Source organism: Lagopus leucura, unplaced genomic scaffold (assembly GCF_019238085.1).
Source record: "Lagopus leucura isolate 7727_CA_CO unplaced genomic scaffold, USGS_WTPT01 Super-Scaffold_100001, whole genome shotgun sequence".
Taxonomy (NCBI): domain Eukaryota; kingdom Metazoa; phylum Chordata; class Aves; order Galliformes; family Phasianidae; genus Lagopus; species Lagopus leucura.
The window spans coordinates 3343154-3360768 of NW_024962262.1; the positions used below are offsets into that span (position 1 = coordinate 3343154).

Below are 17615 nucleotides of genomic sequence, written 5' to 3' on the forward strand. Positions count from 1 at the left end.
AAAATCTGCAGGAAGCATTACTCTTAGGGTAATGTACATATCTGCTAACATTTAATTCTATCCTTACTAAGAATCACCACACAATACTGCTCAAGGCATCCAAGCCAACCTTAGGTGTGTTATTGCACATTTCTCAATGTTCCCCAGTAGAACCAAAAGGAAGCACAATTTTTTTTGTTGTTGTTTTGCCTTTTAAAATGCCCTGAAGAGACCCACTTCTATCACATTAGGGTTTCCATAAGGCCCTTTTATTTAGACTAGCTGTCACAATGAGTAAAGCAAATGAAATTGGAAACTTCCAATTCAGTCATCCTCTCTTCCACATCTTTCTGGATCCATATGAAAATTTTGTTGAAACTTACAGATGGCATCAAACCATCAATAAAATAATTTTTCCGCTATTCAGCTTTTCTTGCTCATCTTCTTTCAACATTTAAACTTAATTCAGACCAGTTAGATTCCTAAGATCTGAGATGATTTTCTTTGTAACAGCTTCAGCACCTTAACACACCCATTGTAACTAACACAGTAGCTTAGCAGTTCTGCATAGCCATTTTAAAGGCTCATAATATTGGTAGAGCTTACAAAACACAGTCCTGTACCTTAAAGGTTTCCTTTCTCAAAGCTTGACCTAAAAATGGAAAAGGTGTTCACGCAGCTCATCTGTTTGTTTTTTTTCCAAACCATTCTGCCATCTTATGTTTTATGTCCATGTAAACTGGAAAACATACTGAGAACTGTTTCCTCTTGTTATTATTAAATTTATCCTGAAAATAATTCATCCGACTCAATATACCAAGTAACAAAAAGCCAGAAAGGAATGTTTTTAAAAATGTAGGGTATAAACTAGATTGATTTATTTCACGGCACACAAAAGTCTGTGGTTCACTTACATGCTATTTATTGGGGGAAAAAAAGGCAAAATGTACAATTTCTTGAGAAATTATTAAAGCCATTGCAAGAAAAAATGCATCTTTCCTTTTTAATATTAGTATTTGTACAGTTGTTTAGAATTAGTTTAAAAGAGATGGTGTATTATATAATACAAAGCTTGAAACAATAGGCAAATTTACTTTATAAAACCAAGACACATCAGACTGAAGTATGTTTGCATTTTTATTAAAATTACGGCACTTAATATTGAATAGCAAAAATAATGACAGGGCTTTCCAACCAGAAGCAGCATCGTTTTCCAAACATCCAATTTCTTCCCGCTACCATTAATTGCAAGCTTTTCATAATTTTTCAGAGAATAAGCCCTTTTTAATTTGCAAAAAAAAAAAAAAGCAATGAAGCTTTTGTTGTGGCTTTTTCTTTTGACTTAAAACATTGTCAACAAACAGCTGTCTCAGCCCTGCAAGCTCGCTTGTCTATTTTTCTTTGCATTCTCTAAGTTAAATTACAGTTTCACTGTGCTGCCAAGTGAACAGTACTAACAGCAGGTCACTGGAAAGTGATGAACATGTTAAATATTGCCGATCCAGCAAAGAAAAAGCCTTCTTTTTAGCATTATCCTTCATTTTAACATTAACTTTTTTTTTCTTTCTTTTTTCTTTTTTTCTTTTTTTACAAATAGCTAATGTTGAACGTACTGCATGGTATTCCCAGAAGTAGTATAAACCATAAAAGAAAGAGTGTGAACTAAACACTAGGCTTCTTTACAGCTGTAGTGAACTACAAAATGAAAGCATTACATTTCAGTACCTTTAAATACGTAACCAAAACAAACAAACAAAAATCAGTGTTCAGTGTACACCAAAAATGTGGCACTGAATTATACTATTATCAATGTTTGTGGAAAAATATATGTATATATGTACACACACAAAGGCATATACAGGAAAGAATGAAACCCAAGCATTTCAACATCAGAAAACTGAGTTTGGTGTGTGGTTTTGAAAAAAAAAAAAAAAAATCATAAAACAACAGTGTACAATAATGGCCACCATGTTGTATCAGCCACATGCATTTTTTTTCATTAAACAAAAGATGACAGATTCTAGAAAAAAAAAAGTAAATTAAATAATTATTTTACAATAAAGTAAATGCAATCAATGCATGACATGGAGTTTCACGTTAAGTCAAGTATCATCATTCAGGATTATAACAGCGCACCAATTCACCGGTACTAGACAATCCTTTATATGTTTACAAGGTGATGCTGCAGCAAACCTATAATCAGATCCAGCTGATAAAAGTATTACTATAGCTGAAATGAATGTCCACAGAACACAAAAGAAAACAGAAATGATTTGGAGCGTTATCTCCAAAGTTTTTTAGTTTTCATCCCACCTCACATTCCCTAGTACGTCCAGTCTTGGGATTAGTACATTGAACAACGATATTACCTTCTTGGAAACATAGCATTAAATGAAATAAAATCTAAGAAGGAGTTACAATTACAGAACCATCTAACAGAAAGCTAAGCTTTGGTTATATAAAGTGCAGTTCAGTAATATGCCGATTAATCACAATAATGTACATACAGTTGATTTTTGCACTGTTTCCTTGGAAATTTTAAAAAATATGATTTACAGTTTGCTTGTACAGCAGGCTCAGTTTAAAAAAAAATCTTGTTTAAATAAATTTAAATTCTAAACATTTCACTACCATCCACTTCTGTGCACCATATTTCTAAACTGCTTTGCAATATTTAACCCCTTGGATGTTTAGTAATCAGCTCGATCACATTTGTGTCTCATCACATAAAATACCTAAGCTCTGACAATAGTCTTCAAATCCCTTATACTTTTTGTTGTATAAAGTTTTCAAGTTTTATTATGATACAAGCAGTACATTCCATCACTCTCATAGCAACTTCTGAAGTAAACCTATCATTTGGAATCTGTGGAAAAGGAAGCAAGTCAGGATATCTAGTTTTTAAGCTATCTACTCCATAAGCTTCCAAAGTTTGAACATCGTTGGCAAGCCCTTCAAGTTGTTGACTATATTCTTCTATTTTCTGTGCAAGGGCTGCTGGTTTTACATCTTTGTCTGATTTTCCCTTCACAGCATAGTCAGCAGCAATCAAGGCTAGCTTAGTAGAAAGGTAACACTTAAAGCATACCCATTCATTGGCATTTTTATGAAGATCATTTCTTGCAGCTGAAAAGTTAGCTCGGGCCTGTCTAAGCCATCGACGTGCCTCGACAGGATTGCCAACAGACCTGAATGTGGGTGGGACAAAAAAGCGTTGTGAGAAAGATGGCCCTGTGGAAGATGGACACTTCTCTTTATACTGCTGCCTTTCAGATTTGTGGCTTGTTGCTTCTTGATTCCATGAAGTATAAAACCTTTGGAAAGAAAATTTATCTGACTGAAATCGAGAAGCTGAGGATGAAAACGTTCTTCTTGAGGCTCTGTCCGTGTTTTGATCCATAAAGGCCTGCTTTTCTAGCCTGTTAATCTCATTCTGTAAATGTTTGAAAACTTCATTAGCTATATCAAGATTATCTGCATTTTTATCTGGATGCCATTTAAGATAAAGCCTTCTAATAATCTTCTTTCTTTCAGATTCTGGAAGCTTCCAAGCCTGTTCAATCACGGATGTCACTTCTCTTAATATTTCTGGCAAGGAGCTTGGCTTTAGCTTTTTTGGAGAGTGATGTTTTGAGGCTGTTGTTTTGTGACTGTCTCTACCAGTGAAGAGAGGTGGAATTGTTCTCAGTCCATGAGCTGGAAATTCTGTAGGACTAGTTGGGGTAGAGGGTGTGCTATCCCTACCTTGAGAACTTTCCTCAGGTCTTGAGAATCTGTACAAGTCAAGAGAGCTCACTATTTTATACTCACTATATCCAATATCAATCTGGTAAATCTTTCCTAGGAAACTGGGACTTTCACCATCTTCTCGTTCTACTTCCTGTACAATTATTGCATACGTGTAAGTTGGTTGATATGATCCATAGATATCACCACCTTCAGCATCAACAAGGTAACCAACGTATTCACCAGGGTAAAAGACATTCATCGGATCCATAAGAAGTGTGTAATGAATTTCAGCTGGTATAGGAGTGCCAGGTGTTGGGAGTTCAAGTTTTGATGGCTCAGATGAGTCATACTTCACCCCTAAACTGTCAAGCTTCTCACTGATCCGGTAAATATCATTACAACCCAGCATAGCAATTAAATATGAGGTATCAGAAATAAGGTTGTCAGTTGCAGATTTTAAGGACATTGCTAATGCTAGCAGGAAATTTATGTCTTTGCTGTCAGAGTGCTGTATATAAAGCAATATTACTGCGTTTCCATATCTCTTTAGAAAAGCAAACGTTTCACTTTTACTGTGTGGAATAGGAGCAAAGCCTTTAACTCGTAATGTTGTTTGCAACTTCTCAAAACAGGAAACTTTCAAACCTTCTCGTAAAGCTTTGCAAAGCCTTATTGCTTTCTCTTCATTCGCTAAAAAAGCATTGTCGTTTTCATGCTTCATAATCCTAATAAGCCCTGTGATGAATTGTTCTGAAGACAACAGTAATTGTAATCTTCCCTGCAAAGAACATAAAGCTCCAAACTGACAAGTTCTGGGAGACTCTTCATCTAACTGCTCTTCAAGAATACTGCTAAGCAAGCGAGGCCTCAATTTCTGAGGGAATAGCATTATCAATTTCGTATGAAAACCATGGTCTTTGCCTAAGTAACACTGGCTAAGATCAACAAGCATTTGTACACCAATGTTACCCTGGATTCTACTTTTGTAATGGGGTGCATCATCAAAAACTAAGATACTTGACTTAACTAACCTACCATCTTGACTGGGAAGGTAAAGGGCAAAATCCCGCATGTTGTCGAGGTCATTCCTAACCTTGACAGAATCATTCTGAAGACTTTTGAACAAGCCAGAAACTACTCTTTTAACTGTGCGCATTTCATTAGGATCCAGTTGCTTTCCTTCTGAGTTCTTGAATATACGTCCTAGAACTTCAACATACTGTTTTGTTGAAATAACATCTTCAGTACCCAAATGTTTAAATAACTGATGGAAAGTACCGAGTTCTAAAGGAAGTTTGTAAAGATAAGGCTTAAAATCAGATTCATACTCAAGGTTTATTACCACCTCTTCAGGCTTCAGGAGCTTCCAGCCTTCTTCCACCATTACAAAAGAAACTCCTCGAAGCTGAAAGCGAAATTCCCTTTTCTCTGTACTAAGAAACTCATAAATGCTTCTCAGGATCTTGGCCCGAGTTTTCACCATTTCTTCATCCACAGTTGTTATATTGCATATGTTCCTGCAGTTATTGATAACTTTGTCCAGAGGAGGGTCTAGATTAACATTCAGCATAGTTAAAACTTGCTCAAGTTGTTCCTGCACATCAAGAGTACTTCCTTCTTGCTCTTTGATGCTTAAAGGTGTCGCTTTCTCAGGAAGAATGGGACATGAAGTCCACAGCAACTGTAATACATCAGTCTGCTTGAATTTAGGATTCACTTGTGCCCCATTGAATCGTATAAGAGGGAGTGTTCCATTAACTTCTTGGTACTGTGGATGAAATCTAACAAATTCTGCTGGAGCTCGTTCAGGGCAAAGAAAAGGAATTAACGACAATTCCTTCAGAAAGTTTCCTGACAAAAGATCAGTTCTTTCCTGAAAAATGTGATGAAGGAGGACATCAACAGCATTCTGCAATGTTTCTTTAGACCAATTTTCTGTATTAGCTCGCATGCTGATCTCCTTAGCAAACTGTATTAACTGTTGCTGTGAAATAATGTATTTTAGTCCGATATGCCGTAGAAAAGTTACCCATGATGGAAGGAATGCAGCTTGGCTTTTCGGTTTCGTAATTTGTTCTAGTTTCTTAAAAAAATCTTGAGGTATAAACAGTTTTTCAGGAAGCATAACTTCAAAGACTTTCACAGTCCTGTCATAAAAATATTTTGCAGGTTTTAATCTATTGCTTGCATCATGAATGATCAATATGCTTTCAAGCTTTTCAAAGAGCTGTTCTTTCATTTCTGATGTTTCTTCAATGCTAGTTAGCCTATTCTTTAAGTAGATCAAATGTTCTAACTTTGCATCATAAGACAAACTTTCAATTTTTGGCAGAAGATGTTTCAAGTACACTTCAAGATCATCCACAGACACACAGCCAAGCACAGTATACAAATCTTTTAAATGTATTTTCTCTTCAAGAAAAGCTGATGACGTTGACTGTGTCCATCTGTCTACTTCCACTGATGGAATGCTTTTTGTGAGTACATAACACGTCCCATATTTTGAAATGCTTATGTATCGACCACTAATGGATTTATAACATGGGAGAGACTTTAAAATTTTAATGTCATCTTGAGATGTCAAATGACATAAATTGCAGTTGAAGTACATTAAGAGAGCCTCAAAGTCACTTTCTGCTAACTTTTCAGTTCTAAAAGATGATGTTTGTACCATATACTGTATGGCTTTCAGAATGCTTGAAGGATTATCTATATTTGCTGTGGAAGCTGACAGCAAAGGCACTAAAGCACTATCTTTGGAGCATATTTTGTTCAACGCCAGCTGTATACAACCTGTTTTCATCAAAGCATGAAAGACTTTATCACTCTGGGCATTTGGAAAAACAGCAATATGCATAATGCTGAGAGGCAGCAGAACATCACACTCAGGCACAACAAGATGATTAGCTGAGACAGTAAACTTTACACCTGGAAGCAAAGTCCAGTCCTTCAAAGTTTCAACAACACCATCAAATTTTGCTTGGATATCCTCTTGTTCTTCCTTAACAGCTATAGATTCACTAATAAAATGCCAGGCATTTTTAAGCCAAGACTCACTTGCAAAGTTTTCTTTCCATTTCATACAACTTTTAGTTTTATATTCTCTGGGCAGCACAGAAGATAACAACTCAGCAAAACTTGCGATATCGAAGACTTTTGCTACATCACTGCTAAGTAAAATATTGTTGTACCTCAAATATAAAGTGTTCATAAAGAGGTCCTTGCGAGATGGAATAAGTTCATGGTAAGTTGTTAAGAACTTTGGCCGTTTTGAATCAAAAATTTGCAAAACATTGTCAAGGGTAATAAGAAGTGGCAAGCCCTCAATTTGGATTTCATTTTCTTCTGCATCCTTAAAACAATAGTCCACCAGAAGTTTGAGGCTATGGAAGAGTTTCAAGTTTGTCTGCTGAAGACGACAGGGTAACTTTCCAATGTGGCAATTCGAGTCTGGAAATGAAAACGTCATCAAAAATAATCGGACATCAGCAGGTGTGACATAGGTGACAGGAATATCTGCATCTACCAAACAGTGGTAAAGATTTGCAGTTTCATCACAGTTGTACACCAAATTAAAACCTATTTCTAAGAGTAAATGTTTTAATCTATAAACATTTTCAGCTACTGACTTCCGTGTTGTGATGTTGTATTCTGTGTTTTTGAGATGCTGCAATTCATCTTGTAGCAGATTGTCAAAGAATGGCCGGCCTTTATTCACAGTAGACATGTTAACCCATGTGATGATAACAGCAGAATGCAGATCAGAACCATCAACATTTGGAGCTCGCATAACAGGTAAAAGACGCTTCAAATCCTCATAAATGCAACTGTAAACTGCTTTCACTAAACAATACCAATCTGGCTGAACATCAAGTCTATTAACTGGAAAAAAAGATAAGAACTTTTTTAAAGTGTCTTTCACAGCATGAACTGGCGTGTTTTGCAGCACAGACACTGTAGGATCAGTGCCTGGAAAATAACGTTTCTTCAGTTGAATCAGCAGTTCAACATAAGCTGGTGCTATCAGCGCTGTCATCAGACTGTTATTCCAGTCACTTCTTACTCCGACTCCATTATCATCACGCCACAGATTCCTTCTCGCAGAATCCAGAGCAAAGTGTCCATTCACATGAAAAGGTAGCCCAGTTTCTAAAGATAAAGGTAGGAAACAGAATGCTCTGTGGGGTTTTTTGTAATTATGAGTAATGCAAGCTGCTACCCCACCACGTGGAAAAAGAGTGATGTCCTCATTCTTGTGGGCTGAAACAACGCTTTTGGATACCTTTTCCATAGCAGAAAAGCCTGACCTGTTACAAATCAACCAAGTTGTAAGATTTCCTTCAGAGTCCTCAGTATCCATTGTGTAAGTAATCTGTTGCACAGGTATTTCACTTAACTGCTTTTTTTTAGTCACGCTCTCAATTACAGATGCATGGAATTGCTTTCTTTTCAGCCTGTCTCCATCAGTGATTTTTCCTTGTACAGAATACAACACATTCAATGCTCCTGTTGCTTTCTCTATCTCACAAATAGAAATTTTTTCCATATGGTTCAAAAACATTAAGAGTTCTGCTCCATCTGTACGCAGTTTATCTAGAAGATTTTGGACCATTCTATCTGAGCATGGAACTGTGGAAATTTCTGATACTTTTGCCATTTCTCCATTTCGAAGAGGAAACCGAAACATTGTGCAATTATCCAGTTTAAAGTGATCTCCTAAGTAGAGGTCCAGGACATCTGAGAACTGAGTTCTGAAATCTGCATCTAAATCTCTAAACATGCGGCCAGGACTTGTTGATGTTGCACCTGGTGCGTATCTAGCATGAGGATCAAAAATACAAAGAATATCATTGCCAGATATGAAAGAAGGGCAATCAGTAATGTGATAAACAGAATTGAAGCCTATACCGTATTGCCCGGTTTTACAGGGGTTTCCTACTTTAGTACCTTTTCCAAGGTTCTGAATTCCTCTAATATCATCTTCTGTAAACGGCTGGTTGTTGTAAACACACAGGGCTGGCCCTTGAAGTGGTGCCCATTTCTCATCAAATATTCTATCAGCTGGATGCTGTCTAGGATCAAACACAAAACAGATCTCTGTAGCTTTTGCGTCATCTGCATTCTGAAGGAGTTCTTTCAGCATTTCTTTTTCTGAAGGGTAGGCATTAAGAATACTTTTAATTCTACTTGTCAATTTTTCTTTCTGGCCAAATTCTGTTCCTAGGGTAGTAAAACAGATGTTGGACGCATATCTTTCTAAAGCTTTATGGCGTTTGGGTATTGCTCCTAGCTTTACTGCAACTTCCCTAGGAATATCAGCATGACAATACTTAACTGTTGTGTCTTTAACTTTAATCCATGGACAGTCATTGTAACACAAAGATTTTGCAGGCAGAAGTGCAAGACGAGTATCGGGCAACAAAATCTCTCCATACTTTTTCACACAAAATTCCTGCTTTTTCTCTCTAATGAGGCTCCATATTCCTTCACTAATTATTCTCCTGCAAAGCTGAAAATTCTCTTCTGTTAGTTGTTTGGTCCCTCTTTCCTGATTTATTAATTCCAGAACAAGAGCAAAGTCTTCAACTGTGAAAGACTGCCTGACACCCATGCCTTCAAATAGCTCACGAAAACTATTTTTGTATTTATTAGGCAACTGATAGAGATACGGTGCCGCTTCAAAATTCAAGTGAAAAGACACTTTTGTTGGATCAACGTATACATTCTCAACAAGAATAAAACTACAATTTGTCAGTTGTTCAATTATCATAACTTTTGTTGATTCATTTTGCAACATTGCTTCATGTAGGTGTTTGTAGCAAGCATTGGTGATATTTTCCTGATATAATGTAATGCCATCAAAAGACTTTGCAACTTCTTCTAACTGATTAATGACCAAATTAACAGCTGGTTTCTTTAGCAAACCCAAAAATTCTTTTACAGCTAATGACAAAGCACCACAACCTTTAAAGGAATGGGAATTTTCATTAAGAATTGGTTGTATCAGGCAAACTATATCTTGATGATCAGCAGTGAAAAGATCAGTTGCTGAAAACATTGCATCGGGCAGAAAATCATTGCCTTTCCAGTGCAGTGAGAAGCCTGCTGGCTTGCTAAGGAAAGGAAGAAAAGGGATGGTTTGACATTTTTCAGCAAATTCTTTAGCTCTAGGGTCCCTACATTTCAGTTTCTCATCAATAAGACTTAATATAATACTGCTTCTGAGACAAGCTGCTGCATGGTCTACCTTGTTAATTTCAGCTACTGACTCTGCACGTTCTATCAGGTCTTCCCATAAAATATCATCTTTAGCCATTCCTAACTGAACAAGTTTAATCAAAATAACTGGATTAAGGTAATCCTGAGTGGTGCCATAAGGAAATCTTCCGTCTTCAGCATCATATAACTTTGCAACTCTTCCTTCTGGATGGATCAGTCTTGACGGTGTAACTAATGGGTGCCCATCCAAAGAACAAGGAATACATGGAGTAACACGAAGAATTCCTGAAAACTCCTCAAGTTTTTCATTAAGAACATAACGCATCAAAGGATCTCGCAGCTCTGCAGCAATCTCTTGAACATTAGGGAAAAACACCTCAGAAAAAAACTGTTTTTCAGAGAAAGTGTTCTCCAATAATACATATTTGCATCCTGCTTCTTCAAATCCTGTCTTAACCCAGGAAGGGAGATCCACAGCACACAGATTTTTGGAACCAGTTTTTTTAAGGTACTTCAAAAAGATCTTAAAGGCTGATGGTCCAACATCTGGCCGCTTCAGAATTGAGTCATCTAGAAACCTTACGTTCTTCATGGAAACCCAAGAGATACCATCAGAAAACACTTTTATCCCTTCTTTGCTTTTCATATGAGCTATGTCTTCATAGAACCCTTGACAGATAATAGAAAAGTCATCGTGAACTGAATCAGGATCTGGCCATACAGCACAGTAACTGTAGTCAACGAGCTCACCACTGATTGCCATATCACGGAGAACACAAAGTGCTTCTATGTAGGCTTTTACAATAACATGCCTCATGAATACTGTGTTCCATCTCCCTTTTGTGTCTGTTTTCCAGATCTCTTTGCGGTTTGAAGTAACTGCAAAGCAGCCATTTATATGAAGAGGTAAGCCTGTTTTTATTCGTAGAGGTAAGTAGCAGAATACTTCACCTATGTTGTTGCAATTAGGTTTCACAATCCACTTTTGATCCTGGGTTTCATTCAGCAACACCGCTACTCCACCACAGGGAACAAGACCTAGTCTTCGTCCACTTTCATGTAATGAAAATTTTAAAGCATCACCAGTGTCCATGCAAGAACATATAAGCCATGTTGTTGAATCTACTGTCTTCTGTGGCAGTTCATCAGCTGACCTTTTTATCTGTCCTGATTTAGCCATTTCAAAGAAAGCAGCTGGATCATCTTCTGCGCCTCTGAAAAGGGGAGACTGTAAATCAGCAATCCGCCTAAATACATGGTGAAATTCTTCTACTACTATCTGTAAGATACAGGAGGACTTTGGTGTTTCAGTGGGAAGCTTTTTATTACTGCTGCTGCAGACCTTCATTAGTTTAGCTGCTTCTTTTAAAACACTTACATTTGGTTCAGTCAATGCTTTGGAAGAACAAACTCTTTTTTTAATGGTGACAACATCTTGTGCCACGCCAGGATCTTCTTCCTCAATTTTCAAGTACTTCAAAACCATTGAATTTACACTCTGAGCAAATATTATCAGCCTATGACCACAAATGCTAAATTCGTCCACAAGAGAATAAATGTCTGCTGTATTATAACACGTGTTGCTGACTTCACTCACTTTAGCTTCCTGCTGAGTTCTGAAGGAGAGTCTGAAAAGTGTTCCTTTGTAGCTGTAAGGTGATTCTACAGTCAGTGGCAGCTGGCAACCAAAAACTCCTATAAATGGCTTAAACTGATTGGGAAATTTTCGCAGCCTCTTCTGTTGTTTACTCCAGTTAATTTTGATTCCAGGATTAGATTTATCTCTAATATGCTTACTGATATGATTAACATTTGGATCAAACATGATCATGAATTCCCGGCTCAAAATAATTGGAACATCAGTGATATGATAAACAGAATTGAAACCCAGTCCAAACTTTCCAACTTTGTCAACTTCACTCCTTTTTAAAGACTCTCCTAATCGAGTTATATTTAGAAAATCAGAGTCAGAAAATTCAGAGTTATTGAATGACCACAAAGCTGGACCGTGACATGCTGCCATTCCTGGATCCAGAAGATTTTCTCTTATATCCATATTTCTCCTCATGTCAATCAGGAAATTACATTCTGTGGCATTAGCATCATCAGCATTTTGAAGAAGTTCTTTAAAGATGTCTGAAATTGAAGGGTACTCTTCCAGAATGTTTTTAATTCTTACAGTCAGAGGCTCTCTTTGCCCAGACTGCTCAAACCCCATATTTTCTGGATTAATCAATCTTGTGCTAAGACATGGAACATTTAGCCACTCAGCAGTTTTCATTGGTATATCTTCATGCACCAAAACTATTGGTTCGACAGAATCTTCAAGCAAATCATTTAAGTCATCAACTTTGATATCACAGTAACAACACTCGTGAATTGGCCTCATCACAAGTTTATAAGGAAGCTTGCCACTGTACAGTGGCATGGGTGTATGAAGACTTGCAGGAATCTGATTACTGTACAGCCATCTTATAATGCTCAACATAATGTGAAGATTCTGTTTACTCTCTTGTTCTGAGAGACACTGCTCACTTTTTAGATATATTTTCTGAATGACCATAGAAACATGGTCTGGTGTTAACTGTTCAATTGAACCACAACATTTAAACAACTGGTGAAACTTCGCCATAGTTTTTGGCACATAATGCAGATAAGGCTGGAGGTCAAGGTCAGGTACTGTTTTTATTACTGCTTGTGTGAGGGAACAAAATGTTTTACCTGTCCAAACCCAGGGAAATTTCAAGGCTTTAAAAGCTTCTTTGCCTTCTTCTAAATGATCATGCATAAACCCATAGATTTCAAGCAAGATATGCTGAAACTGATAATAGTCCTCATCACTGAAAGTTTTAGAACTGTGCCAATCAACCACCACTTTGAAATGTTTTAAAACTGCTTTTATGCTGGGTTTTGTGGAGATGCCAAGTGCTTTTTCTATATCAAACTGCACATTTTCCACAAGAGGAACTGAGGATCCAACTAAAATTGCATGAGATATATCACACATTTCTGGTGGTAAACACAGATTGCAATGATCTCCTTTCCAAACTAAGGATCCTGGATAATTTGGAGGTCTTTCCTTACATGCCGGAATCCATTTTATTTTTTTCAGGGCAGTTTTTGTTTCAGATGACTGAAGCAGCATATGGTTTTTGTTCAAAATCATCAAGAGAGTTCTAGCTTTCTTTATCAATAAATCACGATCGGTGTTAGAGTCAGCATGCAAACTTTCAATTTTGTTTGCTACTCTCATAATATCACTTTCCACAAGATTGGCTTCACTTTTTAAGCCTATTTGTCTCAGAGAATGAAGAATATCTGAGGATGTGAAAATAGCAGGAGGAAAGGAAATTTCCTCCTCAGAATAGAATAAGTTTTGCAGCAGTTCCACCTCAGGATCAAAGAGCTCATTTGCTGTCATTATCTTTTCCTCTGTAATTCTAATAAACTTCAACGCTGCCAGCCAATCTATCACATCTATATTCTCGTTTTTCAGAAAAGTCAGATTTTCAAGAACCCACTGCATTATCTGTGCTGTTTCATCGTATGAATAGAAATTACTTCTTATGTCTTGTATGATAAACTTCAAGCAATCTGTGCTCTTTAGCTGTTCTATTTTTAGCAGGTTAGCCAAGCGAATAGTAGCTTCATCGCTGCTGCCAATTATTGGAACAGAAAATCTTAGACCAGGCGGAATTTTGGCTGTGTGATGTAATACCTTACTACCATTTAGCCCAGCATAAACAGGAACACCATCATCAGGTGATTTCTCCATTTTTTTAAATATCAGCAATTCCTGAATAATTCTTCTTTCTTTTTCACTTACATCATTCAAACTAGCTAGGAATGCCCTAAGAGCATCCTTATGTGTTGACGGTAATGACAAAACTTGATTGCATAGTTTCTGCAGAGACACTTTTTCCATTATTTGTAAAACAGCACTTGGTAATGGTGGATGCACATATTTTTTTATAAGTGGATGTTGGATTGAAACGTCCAGCTTCTTAAGCACAACTCCACCAACTTTCTCAATAATATCAGCTATGTAATCTGGGAGCTGAGTCTCAGATTCATCTTCCAGAATGATAGGTGACGGATTCCTAAATCTAACCAGCTCTAACGATGATTGGTTTTCTTCCAGCAGAGTCTTAGGGATAAGCGGCATGTCATCAAAAGCACTCAAGTCATCAGAAAAATGCATATATAGGTGCTTCCAGACCATCTTAAGCCAAGAAATTGATGGGTGATTTTTGTCTTCCAAACCTGGATACCACTGCACCACCATGTCTCTGCCAGGCCACACACTATTCATAACTTCTTTAATCAGCCGAGTAAATCTTTCCGGGTTCAGAAGCTGCAGCTGAGTACATGGCCTTCCTGAAATTACAGCAAAAGGGAAACACCATGAGAATCAGAGCAGAGTTACATAACAAAGTGCTTTTGTAAGTTAGAAAAAAAACCTTCTCTCTGGGGGAAAACTGCTAAATAGAACTGCAGAGACCAGCTACTCTCATTTTTAGGAGTTAATTAAAAGCAAATACATTCCATGTTAGTATAAAAATGAAAACAAATTCAAAATTATTAATAAGTTATTGCACTTATTAGTTTGACACAAAAGCCTTCAGGCATACAAAGCAACTATGAATTTACTGTCAAGGTAGAAACTTTGTATTTTCCACGTATTTTCCTGTGTAGTTGATTCTTTACACTACTTACTTGCCTAGTGGTAAGAACCTAATCCACTATTTTTCCTCCTATACTTGCAAAGAGTCCAATAGTTTTTAAGGATTATTTATTAAGTATTGCAAACCAGATGCTCTTATGCTAAAAACTGACAAGTAAAACTCAGTTGTACAAGGAGTGCTGAAACTAAGTTTAGATGTATATGCCTCTATTCTTACTGTCTATACTTTAAATAAATGAAATGAATGTTAACACATCTTAATGATCACTAAGACAATTTATACTTAAAAAACTAAAGAATGTCTGTGGCTAAGAACAGAATATAGAATACAAAAATATCAATCCTTTCCGATGATACCAAAATAAATGACAAAAATGGAATCAATACATCTGAGTTTCAGATCTTTCTCTCTTCTAAATAGCACAGTTGTTTACAAAGAGATGAGTAGTAAGATCCTTCAAAATAAAAAAAGTTTCCTTTCACCTCAGCACTCCAAAAAGAGATGTATTCTGCCTCATGTGCAAGGAGAACAAATCGTATTTACAACTCTTTTCATAATTATCTTTCATAGCTATCTTTTGGCAGATTGTTTTGCAGATTTTGTTTAGAAAAAAGCTGGAAGAAATGAGAATAGCTAATCATCAAATTCACACAAAGATCAAGCTTCAATACAAACCAGTACACCTTTAGTTAATAACCATACCTGAAAATCCCCAGAGAAGCTGTTGGGCTAAAATATAATCAAATTTATTTAGAAAACATCCAGTCAATTACATATTAATATACAGAACAAAATATTTAAACAACTGTTAACTACAAAAATACAGTACGCATCTTGGGAGAGAAAAAAATTAGATCTGGTTATTTTTGTGCAACACAAAAAAAAACCACCTATAACCTATAATCCCAAAGAAATTGTGCAAAAACATGTATATTCTGCAACTGTATTGGGAATCTCTCTGATATAGTTTCTAGTTATACAAGTAAAATTCCTGAGAGGTAAGATCTTAAAACCTGTACTGTAGGTACGCCTTACTCTACTCTGCCCTGGTGAGGCCTCACCTGGAGTACTGTGTCCAGTTCTGGGCAGCCCAGTACAAAAAAGACAGGGATCTCCTGGAAAGAGTCCAGTGGAAGGTCACTAAGATTACAAAGGGCCTGGAGCATCTCTTTTATGAGGATAGCCTGAGCAACCTGGGTCTGTTCAGTCTTGAGAGAAAAAGACTGAGAGGGGATCTGATTAAGGTCTATAAAAATCAAAGGAGCGGGAGGCAAACAGACAAGGCCAGACTCATTTCAGTGGTGCGTGGCAATAAGAAAAGAGGAAATGGCCACAATCTGAAGCACAGGAAGTTCTGCACAAACACGCGTATAAACTTCTTCACAGTAAAAGTGCCGGAGCACTGGAACAGGCTGCCCAGAGAAACAGGTTGTGGAGTCTCATTCTCTGGAGATGTTCAAGACCTGCCTGGATGTCTACCTGTGCAACCTGGTCTAGGGAGTCTGCTTTGGCAGGGGGTTGGACTCAATGATCTCTAGAGGTCCCTTCCAACTCCTAAAATTCTGTGATTCTTACAACTATGGAAAATCCTAGAATACACATAATTGAGGAGGAGGTGGAAATAAAAAGTAGGCCACAAAAACTTGCAAAAGGTCACCTGAAAGCCCTCAGACATTTCTAGATTTAGAAAATTACATTTCTACATAAATATGACAAGTAAGTCCTTCTAATCAATAAAAAGCATATCACCAACCAAGAACAAGTCCCTGGAAGAATGCATGTCAAAGAAACAGTTAAATGAAGATAGTAGGAAGTCAGGCCTCAAATGCAACCCAAATCTTTCTAGGAACCAGATTCACAGACCAACCCAGAAAGTGAAGAAATGCCCTAGAAGAACTCTCAAAGTGATTGGGTTATGAATACACAGGTTGGATTTTTTTTTCTTTCGTTTTAATCTCCAGTTTCTGTTTACAATGAATTTAAGCTTACAGTATACCAAAACCTTGTTTCAGGTGATTTTATGTTTTTTGTTGTTCTTTATTCAAGCACAGGTTTGAACTGTCTTGTGATGAGATGCAAGTGCAGAAAAGTAAATTCAACTAACACTGTCCAGAAAAAAGACAAAAAATTAACAGTGAAAGCAAACATAGAAGCATCATATCTACAAAAGCAGCAAGTTTTCTGGTAAACAAACTATTTGCATAAGGATCAGAAGTATTTCAGTAGGTCTGTTTTGACACAACCAAAAGTTACAAATAAAGACTCAGGAAATATTTAATGAAATGATATGGTCTACAGCACGCATCCAGCCAGATGATTAAGATGGTTTCATTTGTTTGGCTTTTTATAGATGCATCTTTAGAAAGCATGGATGTAATCACTTGTAGTTGTGAGATAAAAGATGACCCATAATAATTAAAAAAAAAACAAAAAAATGACATGGCTATTGCATATAATGATAACTTAAGACATGTAATATAGAACTCAGACAATGTTAAGAGAAAGAATATTATATGTAAAAAACTTGCATAGAGATATCTCCTATTAATTCTTTAATTGTGGCTTTTTATCTATCTTTAGATCTCCCCTTTTTATTCATTCATAATTTTTATTTATGCCACTTCATTCAGTCTACAGCTTTTCATTTGTTTTTTTTTTTGTTTGTTTGTTTTTTGAGATGATTAACTTACCAGTGTGAACTCAATTTCAAAGACAACAAAGAAAACTCAAGTTTAGAACTAGTCTGTTCAACAACTAGCAATCTATTTCATTGTATGAGTTTACAAAAGACATTACCTCTGCTTTTGGCAGCTTCTTTCAAAGCAGCTAGAACCTCAGGCTTCAGGTCATCAGAAAGTAACCTCCCTTCAAGGCCAGGAAAGAGTGATCTAACATAACATTTAAAAAAATAAATAAACGTTTTCAGCAAAGCATCTAATTCACATATGCTTCAATACAGAAATTACAAGAATGGTAATCATCATGGTAATTGTTGAATGCAAA

At 36.7% G+C, this 17615-nt stretch overlaps 1 protein-coding gene across 4 annotated transcripts in view; it reads right to left on the reverse strand.

Moving 5' to 3' along the window:
• Positions 1-1103: 1103 nt before the first annotated feature.
• The window catches only part of SACS (sacsin molecular chaperone), a 54534-nt gene continuing 38022 nt past the window's right edge, over positions 1104-17615 (reverse strand). For 3 of the 4 annotated variants that reach the window (XM_042866463.1, XM_042866464.1, XM_042866465.1), the window contains 3 exons: positions 17409-17500; positions 15315-15341; positions 1104-14304 (listed from right to left, as the gene is read on the reverse strand). In XM_042866463.1, coding sequence (XP_042722397.1) covers positions 2744-14304; positions 15315-15341; positions 17409-17500 — 11680 coding nt within the window. In that variant the 3' untranslated portion in view covers positions 1104-2743. The remainder of the gene's footprint in view (positions 14305-15314; positions 15342-17408; positions 17501-17615) is intronic. The other variant, XM_042866467.1, reaches the window with a different exon arrangement.